The sequence below is a fragment of the Anopheles bellator genome, chromosome 1, assembly GCF_943735745.2.
Source record: "Anopheles bellator chromosome 1, idAnoBellAS_SP24_06.2, whole genome shotgun sequence".
NCBI lineage: Eukaryota > Metazoa > Arthropoda > Insecta > Diptera > Culicidae > Anopheles > Anopheles bellator.
This window is the reverse complement of record NC_071285.1, coordinates 14615184-14634648: the sequence shown is the minus strand read 5'-3', so window position 1 is coordinate 14634648 and position 19465 is coordinate 14615184. Positions and strand designations below refer to the sequence as shown.

Sequence of the window (19465 nt, the reverse complement as noted above, 5' to 3'; positions counted from 1 at the left end):
TGGGCGCCGGACGGAGTTCCGGGGGCCGCTCGTTCACTTTCGCCGTCTGATGGAATCGACGAAAGAGGATTAGTGGCGTAAAATGTTTGCACAAGCGCCCAGCCTCTCAGCCGGCTCCCGATGGGCAGGCGATGGATGAATTTTTGGAGGGATGGTCATAAGCGCGACAAAACTGGCAACCCGGGGGGCTAATCAGGGCAACCATTCGTTCCGTTTTGGACGGTATTAAAGTTGTTCGGATGAATAATTTTTCTTTCGCAATTTAACGAGAGACTGAATGAAACAGCAGCAGTAAAGTAGAGAAATGAGATCGTGCAGCTTAAGGATGAATTATGTAAGCGAATGAACTACGAGCCCTGTAAGGAACAAAAACAATGCTCAATGCCGATTAAGAAGCAATGCAAACGCAAGCAATCGAGTTCGAGGCGCTGTGGTTAGACCAACATCATTCGAATTCGATTCAGTTCTTTAGATTATTCCCCAAGTTTACGATGGCACTATAACAGCGCCGCAAGTGACGCTTCTTGGCGCCCCGGTTCTTAAGTAATGGCTTGACGAAACTAATTTTAATCCTTGTGCGCTCAATTTTCTTCCCCAATCGCCGCACGGCTCTCGAGTTAATTACTACGAACAAGCCAGATTTCTGCCGACAGTTCGCTTGATTGATTTCAGAGTAGATTAACACCCTTTCTCCGGGCGTGGCGACTCGCACTGCATAGTTTACAGGCGACCTCAGCCTGAATATCGACACTACAGCGAGTGAGAGACGGGCCGAAGGTCTTAGTTCTTGGGCCCTCCATGGCCAACGGGCCCGGACGCGACACGAACCATTCTCGACCGGATGAAGTTTCCCATCATCAAACTTTTTAATGAATCAACAAGTTCGCACCGAGTACTGATTTTCATCATCATCATTCTGTTCGGGTACACTCCGGAGTATGGTTCCGGAAACATTAAAACTGGATCTCGGGTCCCGCCCGGAACGGTGGTCCACCCGTGAAGTGGTGATTAATTTCGGTTCCGAGGTTTCACGGGAGTTGGTGAGAAAAGTTCCCCGCGAAGCTGTGCTGTAGTTGGAGTTGCAATGTCCGCGGACGTGCACGAAAGAAATCAGAATCTTAAAACAAACAAATTATAGACCCTCAACCGGGCTGAAATTGGATGAGTTTCGGTGCGGCAATGTGCAGCGTTTGTGTTCGATGCGCCTCAAACTTTCCAATACGATAGCTCATTAACGGGAGGAGTAACTAACAATTTGCACCCTTCGGCTTTGGAGTTGTTTCAAACTTTGTCCGGCGAAGGCTCACGATCCGGTTCGACTTGAAACTGAAGAAACATTGTGAAGCGTTGGATCAAAACTTTGTGGTCTTTCAAATGGTAAAAAAAGAGATAGGAGTCCGATTTAGAGGTGCGCTCTGCGTTGCATCATGCCAGACTCGGAAAGACGCCAGTATCAATGAGACCGGATCGACCGGTGCTTACTTTCTACTCCCTTCCGGTGAACGGTGGAACTAGTCAAAAGATTCGGCCATCCGGAAAAGGCCCTTGAGAAGGCCGGCGTCCAGAGAGTGCTCACCGGGAATCGCCCGACAAAAAGTATCGAAACGCGCCCCGTTTCGAACCTGCAGCCTGGAGTTGTAGCAATTGTGGTGGTACTTTGGTGGCAAAAAGTTGGTCGATTTTGAATCGACGATTTCCCGCTCCGTGCCGAAGAACTCGGGAGGCACAAGGCAGTGAGCAGTGAAGTGTATCGCGTCACCGCGAGCCTAATGAGGCGAATATTTTTAATGATTTCGAACAAATTATGCTCCAGTTGTCGTCGTCGACCGCTGCTGGTGCGGTCACGCCCGATCGAATACTGAAATTATTCGTCTCGACGACAGAACGAGGAGAGCCCTTTTTCTCCGGCACCCCGGTGTTGGGTTGCTGCCGACAAATTTGGTGTCAGTTTCAGCATGGAGCGTATTTAATTTCCATTATGATTCCCACCCGAACACCGGCTCGGGTCGTTCCTCGGTTTGGCGCCCAAAAACCACCCAAGCGGGAAGTTTAGAGTATGAGCCCCACTAGCCCTGGCGGGGTCGGGGCCGACACCTATTAGCCGTAAGTGAGTGGTAAACGGCGCCATGCTCGGGAGAGAAAAATTATGCTCTCCCGTGGCCACCGACGGCGCGAACCGAAACGACGAAATGTATCACTTTCTTCCCGGGGAACATCTTACTCCTGTTCCGGGGGGCCCACTTGAGAAAAGTAATATACAGACACACACCAGTGGGGGGGTTGAAATTGGGCCCTGGACCTGGCGGTGACATAAGGCGGGGGGGTTCCGAGGCTCCGTGGCGAGGCGTGATGTGAATGCGAGCAAACGTGTCCCTGGGACGGTGTGGGTATCTGCCGTTGCCAGGTGTCAGCAGGATTCACTAACAGCCAATCTCCGAAAGTCTCCTCCCGGGGACGGCAGAAAATAAATGGGGAAAAAAAAGAACCGCTGCCCGAAAACTGGGTGCCCCCGTGCCCGTAAGCTACCAGCTTCTTGGAGCTTCCCAACCGGCCTCTTACCCGACCAGCCAGCCAACGCAGCCCCGGGACTCCTAGGACTGCTTCTTAATATCATTCAATTTACAGGTTCAACCAACGCAACGGTAACGAAGGATAACGAGTCAAGTGTGTCCCACGGTACCGTCTCAAGACGAACGGCGATGCGCCGCTGATACGTGATTCTTGGCGTCCGTGAGGAAGCGGGAAAAAATCCCGGGGACCCGAAAATAAAACGTACGCTACGGATCTCGGTCGGCCCGGCCCGCCATGGTTTATGCTGCCCCGTTTCTTCCACGGGGAACACCTCGGATGCCGCCGGGGCTTTGGGTGGCAAGATGGAATAATTTGGTCGCCAACGTCGTCGTCGTCGTCGTCTTGGAACAGACTCTCGGAGGACTGATTAGCTCGAGGGTGTCCGGAGCCCCCTCGTTGCGTCTCTCGAGCCTTTGAAGGCAGCATGCGGCAAGTGTTATTGGTACTCGCTTGCTTCCCCCGCGGTGGCGTCCGTTGATTTAGCACACAAAAATGGAGCACCGAAAACGCAACACATCACTTCTCATATTGTTTTGGCTGACTGACGATTTGTATTTATTAGTACTACAGGAGGCCACATAAGAGGGCACTGCTGCTGCTGGTTAACTTGAAAATATTGTCCTTTCTTGTTGCCAAAGCTATCGTCTCTTTAATTAAAGTCATGAAATTAGATGGAAACCGAACGGAAGTGACTTTAGAAAACTCTTATGTAAATCGGCATGCACAATTGATTCAACCTACCTCAGGATTTCAGGAGAATCCTTCCAACCTGCCAATCGTAAAAAAACCATCCTAAGCCACACAAAGGACCCACCGTTTGAGCAGAGAATCAAATTTCATTCCAAAATTGATTCATTCATAAATATTCCAAAAGCACGCGTCGGGCTTGTTGTCGCATAATGTAGCGCCCGCAGGCTCGAGTGTCATCGACGGCCCGTTGATGCTGGGGCCCGAAATTACATTGACGTCGGGGCCCGGACTGAATAGCAACGGCATCCGTTCCACCTGGGCCTATGCCTTTTTTTCACCGGAATTTCGTGACTCGGCGGCCGTATTTATATCACAATAGACACACACAAGCACACAGTCTGTTTCGGTTTGTTGGCAAATGGTTTTTGTTTTGATTCCGTTGATGAAATTCCGGTGAAAAAGGCTCTCCACCGTGATGTGGAACATGTGTACCTGTGTGCCACGCGAAAGCTTTCACCGCTGATGAGGTGCTACCACCTTCAAGCCACTCTTTGTGCCGTGCCGGGGCTACATTTTCCCCGGGGCTGTGACAGCTTGACACTGCGATTGGCCCGGGCCTGGCACAACATGCTTCCAGAAATCCTGTTCGATAAGCTGCCAACGACGACGACGATGACGACGGCATTGGATTTTCAATGTTCTCGCGGGTTTTGTAATAGTGACAACTCGCGTTGGGGCCTGAGGTCCCCGTCCAGTTGGCGATTCCAAAGCACGGATCGGGAAACCGACATTACCGCCGTAGAAAGCAATCAATCAGGGAAAGCATAGATTAGGACCGGTCCGTGCCCTGATCGTGCCGGTTGTAAAGTGTGCTCAATTAGCCAGTTGACCAAACTTCTTGTGCGCACTAAGGCGCATTGCGAGGCAAAATATAAATTGGAAATATCTAATATTAAATCATGCCTTTAAAAAGGGTTTAAGTTTAAACACCGAAATAGTATTTTAAACAGTTTCTCCACCTATTGAGGTTTGTTTCAAACGTTGATACGCCTGTTTTTTAATTATTTATCACTCACTTAAGAGTCAGGCCGGCTTATCGGGCGACAAGAATGAAGCCCATAGTTCCGTCACGCTGGCCGCCAAGAGGCCATTACGCCGCCCGTGAGATATGCTGCGGAATGGCACAATCAGCATCGGGCCCCGAAAACCGCAGCGCTTCGGTTGCGCAGAAGGCACACACATGCGGCTCTGTCCCCCTTGTCGGAAAGGCACGTCCCATCCCGTACTGCACGGGACCTCGAGCTATTCAGCAAGGACCGGCACCGGAATGCAGCTCGACTTCCGGGCAGTCGGCAGGAAGCGGGACGTCGATGCCGCCGGAGCTTGTGCTTGCCGAGCACGAATCGGAAGCGATTTGATCTTCGATTATTACACACGGCACACCGGTGCAGCGTGGCGCATTCATCTTCCGCTTGCCCGACCGGTGGCCGGCACCACCGCAAGCACACCACCCCTGGGAAACTGCATCCCTTTTCACACACAGATGCACAATCTGCGGCGGCTATCAACAATCGGACTGTTGATCACGTCTCCGCAGATGATGTTGGGTTCGAGTGGCTCGAAAGTTGAAGATTCTGATACAGCGGACTCCCCGCCCGTCCGCAGGAGTCGCAGGACGGCGAAGCTGCAAGGAGCAATTTTCCCATTTTTGAGCTCCATCCGCGTTCACTGCGTGCTTTAAAGCGTTTCGTGGCGTTTGGGGGGGTAGCCGACGTGAGACGATGTGAGTTGCGTGCTTTGATAAGGAACCGAAAGGGCGGATTAACACCGAGCACGAAGTTGGTTGGTTGGTTGGATGGCCAGGCAGACCGATAAGCTGGTAGAAGCAAAGGCTGATCAAGGAACTCTTACAGTTGCTTGGGGATTTTTTTTAAAATTTGGTTATAAAGACTTGCAGTCTGGGGAACTTAATTTATAGTCACAAATTGGTGGCACGTCTCTTCCCTAATCATGGCTGTTTGCTTTGGCTCTGGTGTAATTAAACGTATGGTACAAGAAACGAAACGCTGAATAAAACATAATTTATTTTCGACGAAAGCAGAAGCATGTTTCAACTTTAGGTTATGTTGATCAATCGATATGTCCGACAAGTGTGTCTAAGGGTCCTGGTGCTGGCCGCCTAAAAGCCCTGACGACGTCACAGTATATGACCGGCCACACTCGAAGCATGGCCACGGACAGGGATTTACACGGGCCTGCGCCTGCGTCCAATCGAAAACGGAGTAAATTTTGCCATCGCAAAGCGCTTTCAAAATTCGCCGTCCGGCCCGGGGAAACGGTGCGCACTAATTAGCTAAAAGCAATCCGTTGTTTATGTCAATTGGAAGCCAGTTTTCGCAGATTAGAAAAATGGCGTACGGGAGCAGCCTCCGCTAAAAGCATAACATCGTTGCACGGCGTCACCGGTTGCAAGCCCCGGCCCGGGCAGCGCATAAACCAAAAATTAAAATGCATTCCGGAACAACAACAGCTCACACGGAAGCTGGTCCCAGGTTCAGCTGAGGTTAGCGAATGTACGAGCAAACGAACGGATTGCCGTGCTCCGACCGGCGGCACCGATCATCGGATACGAATCGGTTTGTTTTAATTAAGTGGAGTGAACATTTTCGAATCGGATTTATCACACGTGACTGGATGCAAAATTTGGCACAAATCCACCGAAGCCGGTCCGGTCGTTTTTTTTCCTGGTCGGTCACACGGTTCACCGGTGATGGCCGAGAATAGTTTTTAGCGAAATGATTGCAGATCGGTGATAGTTTTGTTATAAATGCGGTGGCTAATAAAAAGGTGTCAAAATCAATTACAACACAACCAAACTGTATAAGGGAAGGCTTAGAGTAATGAATAAATGCACAAATCAGAGTCATCTGCTTCAACTTTACCAACCATCCCAAAACACATTGGGCCAAAGAGAAATGGGCGTAAAAATTGGCGCACGCCATCATATCCGAGATGCGATCTTTCCTGTTGTCAACAGTTATGGTGTAATTAAAATGTAGCAAACGGGACGAATCTGGGACCCCAAACAATGAGTGGGTTTTTATTACCATCCCACGGACCCCACAGAGTTTCCGCTATTGGGGGATGAATTTTAATTTTCCCAAAGTGGACGCGCTTGGCAGCAATTTTCAATCGCTCAAGCTTCAAGTGCTCCGTGGTCCTCGCGGTGTGGTGAAGTGCCACGGCCGCGTGGCCATGAATATTTAGGAGAATCCGCGGCCAGTAAAAACCAGAAACTATCACTCAACCAGCTGCCGGCTGGCAAAACAGTGCCCGGGCAAAAAGGTGAATAAAATAAAGTGCTTAGCAAAATGTTGGTGGTTTTTAATTCGTTGGCCCGATTGGTGTCGTGTTACACTGTGGGAAAATCCTGTCATTATGCGGCCAACAGCCGAGAGGAACTCAGGAGGAAAATTCCGGCCGGAATCGTGTTAACAATTTTGCATCCGAAAACGCACCAAAATCCACCGAAAACCATATGACACCGGAGGCATCAGCGAGGGGCAAAGCGAACTTCGGTGGACGGCAAACAAAGTCTGGCCGTCTGGCATGCAAATTAGTAAGAAATGTTAATGTTTTCATTGGCGTGCCCGTTGGGGCACGCAATTCCGATGCTTCCGTCCCGGGGGCGGCGGCTCGGTCCATATTTTCACCACGTATCCGGTGGGCGCGTGATTGTAATGTTGCCGTCCCGGTTTTTTCCACTCTCATGTGCGCGGGATATATTTGTTTAAACAAAAACCTAAAAATAACGCAGTGGGTTGGGTCCGTTTGTGGTTTTGTGGCGTTTGCTGGATTGCGGATTCGCGGGCCCGATTGGTTTGCTTTTTGTGTTTGACGGGCTTTCGCAGCAGATTTATCCCTGTTCCGGTTGACGTGGGTTTTTGCCAAGCTTTCTGCAATTTGGTGACTATTTGGTTACTATTTGGTTTAGTTCGTGGCAACAGTTTTGAAGCACCCTTAGGCTAGCGATTCAATCGCAATTGGTTTAGATTTCGAGCAATACCGAGAGTGAATCGATCATCCGACATCAACCCGATCAGTGCGCAACGAAACAATGAAAAAAAGGACCAATCTCCTCAGGAGCTTAAGAAATCAAAGCCCTCAACGCTAATGCAAGAAAATTCCGAGAGACTTACAACACAAGATCCGGAGTGCCCCCGGCGAAGGAACATCGAAGCAATTACCATTCTCTCCCCCGGTCCCCGTTCTAACGAGCCAAGCGAGCGGATTACAGCAAGGATTAGGGTCACACATACTGCATGGCGAAGGTGAGGGCGGTTTGATTGTCATTCGACCACCAACCAAACGACCGACCGGACGATAAGGATGCAAAGTGCAACGGATTGCAACCGAAGGCTCGGTGCATTATGGATGGAGGTTTATGTTTTGCTGATGCGATTCTCGGAGCCTCTCTTCCGAGTAGAGCGTACCAGACTCACTTACTTAGACGGAACCCGTGTCCTGCTAGCCCGAGGCCCGCCGGCTGCCGGTCGGTATCAATTTTGCACAAACTCTGCCCGCCATCGGTACATCCCGTCGAGTGGCATTTGCGATGACGACGTTGCTGATTTCGCCTGTCGGGGTCCGTAATCCCCGCTAAGTTACAGTAGCGATCGAAGCCGAGCGTCTTGTGCCGATGATGCCAAACGTCAAGATGCTCTCGGGTCATGAGATTTGGAGTTGTTCGCGAGTGCCTCCGAAAATCGCCAACTCGCCGGGTGATGCGGACGGAGAGCCGAAGGACTTCAAAAGAAAGTCCGTGCCGTTCACCGGAGCTCTACAGGGCATGATTACTTAATATCATTTCTCGTCGAAAAGCGCACGTCCGCGATGACATGCGATCTTGCCGCGCCAAGTTGGGTCGTTAGTCCGTCGCGATAACCTCGGTCGCGGTTGGCAAGTTTCGGAGTTTGGACGAGCTTTCGGGATAGTGACTGGTTAAACAACTGACCGAACATTTACGCCGTACAGCAGCAGCTCAGTTGTCAGCAGCTTTGAGCCCACTAATCCGGTTTTAATGAAAACAGTGCGCCCGAGCTTAGGCATCCCGGCCGTAATTCGCTGAATTACGATGCCGAGGGCCATTTTTTCCACACGCCAGTGCGCCATATTGGCGAATGTTTGCAAAAGTGCATTTCGGTTGTTCGGTGTAATCCACTTAAAAACGGCACCGGCTAATAAATGTTTCAATAATTGGTAGAGTAGATTTACTGGCTCGCTTCTTCCCGCGTTCCAGCAGCGTTCGCTGGTCGGTATTTAAAATCATCCCTTGGTCCCCCGACGGGCCCTTGCTATGCGGTGCGCGGTTCGGTTTCCGGTTTCAGGCCAGTCCTGCGCGATTGTGCCGATGTATTTATTTTCAATTAATTTATTCAAATTTTATATCAATTATTGTTACTTCAGCACCGGAGTCGCCGGGGCCGTCACGCCCGGCTGGGAATCATTTTGCGACGGCGGCGCCTTGTCTCGCTTTAAATGGTGTAAAAACTGGCAAACGGCCATTCGTCGGGCACGTCACCCGAGTGATGGTGTGGGGATTTCCGCTTTCCGGAATGATACCGAAATGAAGCAAAAACACCGAAACCGAAACGCGGGGTGGCTCCGCTTGTCCGGTGGTTTGATGTTTGATTTTCCTCCCAGCCTGCGACTGCCCGCCGGCCAATCGGAATGTTGTGGCGGTTAGTTACCGGGCTAAAAGTGCGATAATGGCAGGTAATAATAACGCATAAATGTACTTAATTTGATTGAAATTGTACCGCCCACCCGCCATGGCCAGGCTCCGAGTCGGTGGGCGCCGAGGATGGGTTTGCAATTTATCGCCAGCACGGACCGCTGAGCGCGACCGATCGCAAATTGGGCCCAAGCCAATCGCGATAGGGGAATTAATTTCGCGCATAATAAAAGCGCCACCCGGCACGGCCTTTGCGGATGAGTTGCTGTAGTTGCCGGTTCCGTTCCGGGCCACAAACTTCTTGGCGTGCCGTGGGTTGGGCGATGACATTTCCGGGCGCCGGACCGGGCGGTTGGCAAACACAGCTTTGGCAATTGGAACGTGGACGACTGGACGCCGATGTTTGTATCCTGTCAAAGGATAGCATACAATCCTACCGCACGATTGCCAATGCTGAGGCCAGGTACAGATGGCCCTTATCGATGGTCCATAACAACATCGTTACTGTCGCTGGGTTCGAACGGGTAAAGGACTTCGAACTGTGCAGAGTGTACCATTCTTTACCATTCTACCCAGCATCTAATGGACGTCCTTAGCAAAAAACCCGCAGGTACTGGCCGACGGTGGTGAGCAGAGCTGACCGAGCTTAAATGTCGCCGGGCACGACCGGCTAATCAGCAGTCTCAAGATGGACTTCATCGTGACCGCATTCGCGTCGGTGCTGCTAATGCTCTACCGTGCTGCCGTCTTCTTGACCGTGTGCTTCAGCTAGGCACGGACATCCGATTGACTCCGTGTCCACGATGCCGCTTGATTGGTGATTGTGACCCGCCCCGTCGGTAAGAGGTGCCTTTGAGTTGGTCAAACAGAGCTAGATTATGGTCAAAGTTTACAAACGAATTCAGGATTTCTCTCTCCGTTCCAGGCAACCCGAAACACCTGGCCGACGTTACACTCGCCCTCGAAGGATGCTGTGTTCAAGAGGACTTTTAATTCATCAACATTGCCAGCTTCAGCCAGAAAACTTGTCGTCAAGAAAATGCGGTTCCTTTGCAAACGAAGAAAGTATTTGTGGCGTCCCCTAGACTGAAATTAATAAATAAGATTACCTCATCGTCATGTTTGGTAACGATCGCAAACGGCCGTCGGTGGTTTGAATAAAATAAACAAAAATAGGTTAATTGGATTGATAAGTTTCCATCGCGAACGAACTCCGACAGTCGGCTTATCGAAGGAGGCGAAAGAGTGCTTCGGTCCTATTATCACCCAAGCCGTTCGACACGGGTGCCCTCGCGAGCCTCAGTAGGCGTGTAATCTCAGGTCGCGGTTGTTTTGGGCCACCAACATCCGAGCCGACTCCTGAGAGCTCGAGAGAACGCAGCGGGCAATCAGTTGATAGTGACCGTTCGGAGAGACCGCACAGCAGGACCCGGGAACAGACTCGACAAGATGGGTGCTTTGGGAGCCGTAAGTCGGTGGAGCTCTCCAGAATTTGCAAACTTCTTCGAAGCTGTCGGTAAACTTTTTGTGCCCCCCCTTCCATTTTCAGATCGTCGTGGCCATCATTATCCGGCTGGTGGTGGGCAGCACTATGGATATAAACCTGAATCAACCGGACGCTCAAGTTTACCACCGGCAGGACATGAAGAAGGGTATGCGCTGTGGGTTGATGAGGTGCTTCTAGGGTAACGCCTTATCGTGTGTCCTGTTTTCTCCGAACGCAGGAGAGTTCGATTACGGGTACCACGTCCAGTCGGTTAACAATCAGTTCCAGCACAAGGTGAAGGGTCCGGATGATGTGACGTACGGGTGCTACGGGTACGTGGACCCTTCGCATCGGAAGCACCTGGTGTACTACGTTGCCGATCGGATGGGCTACCGGATCATCTTCCCGAATCGGCCCACGAAGATCTTCAGCGCAAAGTTGGCGGATAGTTTGTATGTTTTCGACCCGACTTTGGTCCCATGGTTCGTTTTCGTTTCGGGCGTTGTAATCGGGTTTTGTTTGGTTGGTAAACTTCAAGGAACAAGCTGGACGGTGCGGTCAAGGGAAAAGACTATGACGAGCGGGTGGTCGAGTGGAACAATCTGTACATGCCCGATTCTTGCTTCCGGCTGAACGAGATTCTGGACACGGCCGCCAGCAATCAGTCGCCCCAGCAGCAACAACCCCCAAGGATCTCCCAGCAAGTTCCGAGACAGGATAGACCAACGGTACAGTACCCCGCGAAACCTGCACCAGCAATTCCGCAACCGACTCAGTACACGATTCCAACGACACCGGCCTATACGGTCAATGAAGTGGAGACTGGAGATAGGTACCAGCCAGACCCGTACGCTGGAGGACACCACCGGGACGGCCAGCAGCCCCCCGTGTACCAGGGTGGAGTTGGAGTGATCCAGGTACCAGAGTCACCGGACCAGAGTCGCCAGCAGCCGTCAGGGCAGCCGCAAACCTGGCAGGGTTCGCTTCCGGACATCAACCCAGCTAACATAAACCTGGACCAGTTCAATGGGCAAGTTTATCCGATCCACACCGGTAGCTACGACGGATCGGCCCAGGAAGTTCTGCAGGGTTTCGCGGCTACGGGCCAGTTCGCGAGCTCCCAGTATAACCTCAATGTCACGCAGTTGCTGGCCCAGATCGAGGCGGTCAACTCGCAGGTCATCACGCTCAACATGCTGCTGGCCGGAATGGCTGCCAATCCGACGGCATTCGCCAACGCCAACGAGAGCAGCTGCCGGAGCGTGGTGCAGCTGCTCAAGACCCAGAACCGTACTCCGCAGCTCGTCTACGTGCCGATCCTGATCCCGTACGTGCAGGGCCAGTACAACATTAACCAACCGATCGGTTCGTCCCGCCCGGAAGCGTATCAGTCTCAGGGGCAACCCGGTTGCAAGGGTTGCCATGGCTAGGGGCTGAAGTTTCCTTGAAGGCATAAGACGCTGATAAGCACTGCGCTTCTCGCGATGAGGTCTGATTGTGCTGATGATGTCTAATGAATGGCGTACCCAGTTGATTAGAACAGTAGTTCAATGTTGCAAACATGAAATATAAAGCTTATACAAATGACAATAATTAGTTGTCTTTAGAGTTGTTAAGAGATGCCAGAAATCCTTTTGTGGTGTTTGCTGTTGGTAACAGAATTAAAACAATGCCCGAAGCACTTCTTGACCAGCGGAACTCGAATTTCCAAATTTGCAATCAGCTGTTTGAATTATTGATGAGCTTGGGCACGAAGGCCAAACCGAAGCTGAATAAACATAAGATGAATTGAAATGTTTCGGCGTAAGGAACATCAAACGTCTTTTCTGCGTTGGCTGAGGCAAAAGCAACAGGCCTTACGGCTCGTCCGATAAAGTTTGATTCTATAACGTGATTCTGGAGGCGAAACGGGAAACTGAATTACGATGAGCAGCAAAAGTTGTGTTCTCCAAGAACTGGCCTGTGAGCGGGATGAAGTATCCTTTCTCCTTTGATCAAACTCCTTTTGATAAATATTGCGACGTGAATTCTCGTAGGATTCTCTTAAGTTTATGGCGTTTCTAATTTAAAAGAAACATCTTAACAACAAGGTGCTGTAAATCGGTTGTCCTTCCCCAGTCCGTTAGTATTTATAACTTCAATTAAGGATTTGCATATAAAACATGCTGCCTTCGCAGCTGGTTTTGGTCACAAGCGTTTCCTCAGAGCGGTGGTCAACAACGGCCAAGCGGTCATCAAACAATCGTGGTGGTATTAGTGCCGGGTCTGACCACAAACAAGCCGAGGCGGTCGCCTTAACATGGGCCTTGCTGGCCCAACAAATAGCATTTCTTAGATTTCTGCGGCCGCCCAATCCGAAGACATAATATTGATCTTAAAGTAACGTAACTTCTGAGGCTTTAAATTTGAGCAAGAAACCAAACGCACGGAAGTAACGCACTGAAGTATTATTTTACTTCAAATCCAAAATAACGATACAATCTCCGTTCGCGTCGAATCTAATTCCAATCACGCAGATTCGACATCCGCAGGTCTCTGTGGTTACGGGAAACCCGGTTGTCATGGATGCTCCGGACAAGTTCCATCCGGGGACATCCATGGGAACACCACGGAACAAAACGACGGAAAACGGTTATCCGATGCGAAATGGGTTTTCCATGTCCGGCGGCACTGGCATCTGGTCCGTCGGAGTATCGGATTTTCTGGGCCATGCTTACATCATGTTGGGGCTGCGGTGCGCCCGCGTAAATTATTGAAGACCTTTGCTCGGGGCCACCGGATCCGGCAGCAACCGAATCCGGCCCGGGTCGTGCCGAAAGTAACCGCCACAGGGCCACACGGTCGGCGGTCGTGGTTTAAGTGTGAACCGAACAGCGAGCAGACGCATCGTGGAGCAGATATTGGTTGGCAGCTTATCGGTTCATTAGTGATTGATGCGGAGCCGGCTGCATGCACGGGAATTGGCCGTTTTATTTTTAAATTACTATGCATTGGCGGATTTTAATTTTGCATCAACCCGACACGGACCCGAAATGGAAAAATGCTGAACCGGCAGGCATCGAAAATGCATTGAGAATCGTTAATAATTTTTCTGTTTCATGTACAACGTTATTTGTTGGTTTTGATGCTTCTAATAATTAATTAATAGTAACATATTTGAAATCTACCAAAACATTCTCTGAAAGTCTATGAAAGTGGAACCCAACACAGGGTTCAGGCGAAACTGAACGAAACTTAGTGACACTAATGAGCAAACAATGACTGGGCCGTTGTTGCCCCGAAGCACAATGGCCCACCGGACACCGGGTTCTAACGGGTGTCAAACAATTACAAAGTGAGCTACAAATTGCCTCGGTGAAACTTTGGCGTTTTGGGGAACTTAAAACTTTAGCTCCGAAAACTTCTCGCCCGACGAAGGTCCCAGGTTTCAGTGTAGCGATCAGTACAGGGATGGCCGAGTGGACATCGGAACAATAATAAAAAAGGAAGAAAATCAATGGCCCACGGGCACATAATGACGATGGGCAAAGTAGTGCAACGTTGTTATTCAGCTAGAGTGGAAGCTTTCGTGCTGAAGACTTTTGCGAACCTCCCTTGGGCCAGCACGGAACAACAGCAGGATCACCGGCCGGTCCGGTTAAGCAACGTTGATGTTAACGATGTGTTTTTTGTTATGCTTAAAGAGTGGTTTCAGTTGGTCCCTCCTGGTCTCGGTCAAGCCCAAGGCAAAGGCGATGCGAAAGCGAAAGGACAGAAGTCATTCTCTGTCCACTGGAGTTTCGACCCAGGTTTTGGGTTGGGAATAAACACACATACAGGCATGTGAGCAAACTTTCGCCCAACATAATCTCGGCCCTTCGGTGACCCATGATGTGACCTTTCACATCATGTACCATAATGGGGAAATTTTGTAAATCGAGTGATTTGCGAGGTGGCTGGCTTTTCGTGGGAAAGTTTCCACGTTCCATTTTGAGAAGCGAGCGATCAACAACAACCGAACAATCAGCCGGGGCCGGTTCCCGGGTTTTATCGAGTTTAAAGCGGTTTTCAGCTACCATAGTTTACGGCCGGTTTTAAAGAATGAGACCAATTGATGCGTGAATGGGACCGGAAAGTTGTTCCTTTCTGTCACCGTTGCTACGAACTCGACGAAAGCACCATTAAACGGTATTATTGAAGTTTAATTTAATTCCATAATATACAGTGTTCGGTTCCGATCGCAGTTGATCGCGCTCAACAGCATCGGAACATCGTAAAGTTGGCATAATCTCTGCCGGACACACACATGCCCTCCCGAGGCCCCCAACTCATCCTTCAGCCCGGCCAGCCATCGGTAAGCGAATATTAACGAGCTGGTTTAAGGGGGCCTAGGAGCTTAGGAGACACTGTGGCACTTTGGCACGCTCCGATTGTCTGCTAATAAAATGTTAAGCCCCTTCCCGGATGGGCAAATGAATGTAAAGCCGCAACCGCAGCGCAAGCCCCGGGAACAGGTGATAATTAAAACACGATATAGAAAATCTACATTTCTTCATTATAATCCGTTTTGCCAGCGGGCGGAACAGGGGGGGCTCAGGTGTCCCTCAGGGGTGGCCGGGGAAAATCTCGGTCTGCCATTCGCAATTCGCAAAACTTGGTCCTCGCTCGGCTCGGCGCCCGTGCTGCCGAGTTCCGAATATTTGCCACCGAGTCTTCGGGCGATGTCTTATTTTTCCATCTGTCAGTGAGTTTTGCAGCCGCAACATTGCACGGCGCAGACCTCGGCAGTCGGCACTCAAACTCGCCTCGGATTCTTACGACCAGGCAGGCAGTAGGTTCCCGGTCCCGGCGCCGGATCGGCAGTGTGCAGATGTTACTATTAAAAGTTTATTAAAGGGTGGTGAGAAGTTTTCATTTTGATGATGCATGACGGCCCGACGCGGCTTGAGTAGACCCGAAGTGCAACTCCATCCGCCCAGCTGCACAGGAGCGGACGATATAAATGGATGCGGAACACACTACTGGTACGCCGGCTGACGAGGACAAAGATTGAGTGTGTGAATGTGTGCGTTCGGAAGTTCGTAAGTTCGTCGCCCGGCGGAAGGAAGAATTGTGCGGATTTGTTGGCGCGTTCTCCAGTTGGCAATATTTCAAAGCAGAATGTTACTTTTGAGCACACACTTTACACGCCCAACGATGGATGACATGTTCTTGTAAAGTAAATAACACGGAAAAAAGGTCTCCACTCACAGATGTGTCCCGCGGAAGTTGCAGGGAATGGATTAAAGTGGAACCAGCGCTATGCAATATTGAAATATGTAAACTCAAACAAAAAGAAAGTAATTTTAAAATGTGCAAACCAATATTTCGCCGCCATTTAGGATTCCTCACAATCTTTTCGTTAAATGACGCGACAACAATAATACTTTTGCGATGCAGCTGAAAATTTGGCATCGCTCAGCAAATTCATGGAGCTTAAGGAAACGGTACCATTTAAATCCCGACGATGAATCCCGTGTGCACCAGATTCCCGCAGGTTCGGGTGGCCCTCCGAACGGCTGCAAGGAATCTATTTAAAAGTTTCCATTCACTGCGCCTCATTGCGCCGCCGCCTCACACAATCCGGGCCGCCGGCAATTTTCCATTTGCAGCGAGGAAATTGTTTCATTTTTCCCGACCCGTCAAAGTGCGCGCCTCGGGAAAACTATTTCACGCGGGGCGGCACGAGGAGACGAAGTTTACCCGGTTTCGTTGCAACGAAGATGCCCCGTGGCCGGGAAATTCGGAAGACGCTCTCGCAGTGGCGTCTTTCGGTTGGCCTCGGAAGTTGATCATAATTCGTAGTTTTTTCTTTTCCTCCGGCTTCAGCGCATTTGCGTGAGTTGTCGATTGCGGACTGAACGCCCGGGGAAAATTATTACCATCCTTCGAGGTCGGCCCGCGGAAAGCGGGGGGATCATTTTTCATGGTGTTTTGCGCACGGAAGGGAAAAGTGCACCCAACGGCAAGGAAAAGATTGTTTTATTGCTTTATCAGCGAATCAATTTCGAAATTCCGCTATTGGAAATTGCACCAAGGCGTGAAGGCGATGACGGTGCCGATCGGCAGACATCGATCGTATTTGCTGCGGAAAACTTGAGCATCATTTAATTTGGCGATGGCATCATCGAGTTGTGGAATCTTCGTGAAATTAATCCAACAACCAGCGTGTTCACGAGTAATTTCACAAACCAGAAGCGAAACTTTAGGTGCAAATAGAATTGATTCGTTGGAAGTTTGGAAGTTTTGTCTTGTTTTGATTAATGAACACCAAATCAATCCAAATTTTAAACGAACCTAAAGTCTGAAAGACAACGACAAAAATGTAAAAGAATAATAAGTAATAAATTCCCTGCTTCGAATAAGTTTTCAATAGAATAGTATGTCATCTAAGATTTAAATAGTGAACTGTAATGGAGTAGTGTCTGTATTTAAATAAAAATAATTTACAGTTCCCAAACTTGTACACAAAAAACATACGCATCAAGAATTATCACGCGTCGCCAAATTACATCATGCGCTTAATCACAAACTCTCGGCGGCCAATCATCTACGCCTCGGGCCAATGACGATGCTCAAAGTCAGAGGCCAACACCGTCCTGGCCGGAGGCCACACGAGCGAGACAGAGAGATAGAGCGCACGAGGGAGAGGGGAGGAGAGAGGGTAGGAGAGTGAGGTAGAAAAGACAAACAGCGGCGCACTGTAGCGCACTAAGTACTGTCGCTGCCGCCGCGGGGAGTGTCGAAATGTCAACATTGCGAGTCGATTGACCATACCGTCTCTCTATTTACACTCGCTGCACGTCTTGGCGTACGCGTAGCTGGCGGGGTTGATTAGGAGCTTTGGTGGGGTCGTCCCCCCGGGCTCCGCTCCTTTAATGCCACCGTCAAGGTAAGGCAGCATGATGGGCACGTAGACGAGCAGCGGCACCGGCTGCTGGATGTTAAGGAGCTCCAAAACTCGCCCGCAGGTGTCGGAGCCAGCGGTGGTCCGATTGCGATCGTCCCCGATCAGTCGGTGGAGAGTTTCGCTCACCTGCAGCACCAGCTCGTTAATGGTCTGCATTTGGGCGAGCAGCTGTTCGGTGTTGCGGCCACTGGCATCACAGTTCCGGTTGATCGGAAACACGAATCCGTTAAACTGGCCCATCGGGGATGGGAACTTTGGCCGTGGAGATTCCCGATCAGCCGGCGTTCCTGGGCCACCACACCCGGAATCTGGCGCTTGTCGTTGGAGATTTGGTCGATTCTGCCCGGCGATGTTTGGCTGTGGCTTGGTTGTTGGAGGTCCTTTTCCAAAGGGGCCAACGGGCTCGATCAGATTAGCCTCCGGTGAAGTGTTCGCCGCCGTGGATAACGAAACAATAGCATTATCCAAGACTTCGGACCTTGAGACATCGATGGAACCTCCTTGATTGATCCCAATCACACCGATCGCACTTTTTGGCACGTCCTTTGCCGGCTCTGGCACATCTCCAGAGGCAGCTCCAAGTGTTCCATTCTCGTCAATATCGGTCGGTAATAGAACCTTCACGGGTGCTTCCTCGACAAGTGATCCCGAGCTGCTGCCAATGTCTGATGCCGAAGGACCTGTGTTGACCTGAATGCCACCGAACGAGTCAATACTGTTCTCCGTAAGGGGCCGTTCAGTTCGGACGGGTCGAATTGAGTTTGTTCCATAACTCGGGACAGTCGTGGCCTTCGGTGTCGGCGGTGGAGTCGGCGGTGGTGTGATGCTGACGATCTCGTCCAGCCGTCTGCAGGTCGCAGGAAGGTAGAGATCGTTCCAGGCCACTACCTTCTCGTCCAGCTTGCGGCCCTGCAACTCGGCGTCCAGTTTGTTCCTGTTAAGAAGTTCCAAAATGATTCCTCTCGATGCCGGTTCCGTCCGTTCCGTTCCGGACACTTACACACTGTTCGCCACCCGATCGGTAAACACTTTGGTCGGTTGGTCCGGTGCCAGCAATCGGTAACCCAGCCGATCGGCGATGTAGTACACGAGATGCTTCTCCCCGTCCGGATCGATGTACCCGTAGCACCCGTACGTGACATCATCCGGACCCTTCACCTTGTGCTGGAACTGACTGTTCGTTTTCTCCACCTGATAGCCGTAGCTAAACTCGTCTGCAAACGATTGGTCAAGAAGTTACGCGAATGTGACGTGTGGTGGGTCCCTCGCATAGTTACTTCTTCCGAAGCTCTGCTCGTGATACACTTCGGCATCTTTCTGCTTCAGCTCAATGTTGTACGTATCGTCCAACGGTGAGACGAGCGCGACGGAACACAGCGCCAGGACCGTTCCTGCGAGGCGCTGTAAAGGAATGTCCCAAACACCAACATCGTAAAATCACTCACTTTGCGCCGAGGGTACGTTTTGGGGTTACAACTCACAAACATCGCTCATTAGCACCTCCGAATGACCGTGAAAAATACACTCCGACTTCACGGCGCCCGGATGACCCAACACTTCCACTTTCGTTACACTAATGACCAAGGAGCAGCAAAATGGCACTGGATGTCACTGGCCCGGCAACGGCTTGGTTATGAAATGGCCACCTGGCGATTTTCGGGCGGGCAGTGAAAGGTCAACTGTCTACACGGCGAAGATGGATGGAATCGCACGGCAGTCTCCGGTGGGACTGACTGTAGCCATGGAGTTGGGCGTTCAATTTAAAGCTTTCGATCACCGGCGATTCGGTGATCATCGTCAGCGTCATCACACGATGAATCAATATTGGCGCACACTTTTGGCAGACGCACCCGGTCCGTTGCAGGAGTGGGGAGTTCCCCATCAACTTCCCTCCCAACGGGTAGGAGGCCTCATGCCGTCAGCGGTATTCTCGAGGACCCGCGCGGCTAGATCTAATTCCCAAACCGGATTTCTCGCGATCGCGCTGATAGGATGGGTTATGAAATGGGTAAACACGCCATTGTTGTTGGTCACCGTTTTGGGTGACCCAAAACGA

The 19465-nt window shown here is 50.7% G+C and overlaps 2 protein-coding genes across 2 annotated transcripts; one reads left to right on the top strand and one right to left on the bottom strand.

The window, feature by feature from the left end:
- Window positions 1–10377: 10377 nt before the first annotated feature.
- On the top strand, window positions 10378–12259 carry LOC131212191 (uncharacterized). The gene is made up of 4 exons (XM_058205964.1): window positions 10378–10462; window positions 10545–10647; window positions 10720–10933; window positions 11020–12259. Exons 1-4 carry the CDS (start codon window positions 10445–10447, stop codon window positions 11909–11911), a joined length of 1227 nt encoding a protein of 408 aa, XP_058061947.1. The 5' UTR covers window positions 10378–10444; the 3' UTR covers window positions 11912–12259.
- A 5024-nt stretch (window positions 12260–17283) lies between these two features.
- LOC131215089 (uncharacterized) lies at window positions 17284–18896 on the bottom strand. Its single transcript, XM_058209466.1, has 4 exons — window positions 18891–18896; window positions 18687–18810; window positions 18410–18623; window positions 17284–18343 (listed from the first exon to the last, which is right to left on the bottom strand). Exons 1-4 carry the CDS (start codon window positions 18894–18896, stop codon window positions 17284–17286), a joined length of 1404 nt encoding a protein of 467 aa, XP_058065449.1.
- Between the last annotated feature and the right edge of the window lie 569 nt (window positions 18897–19465).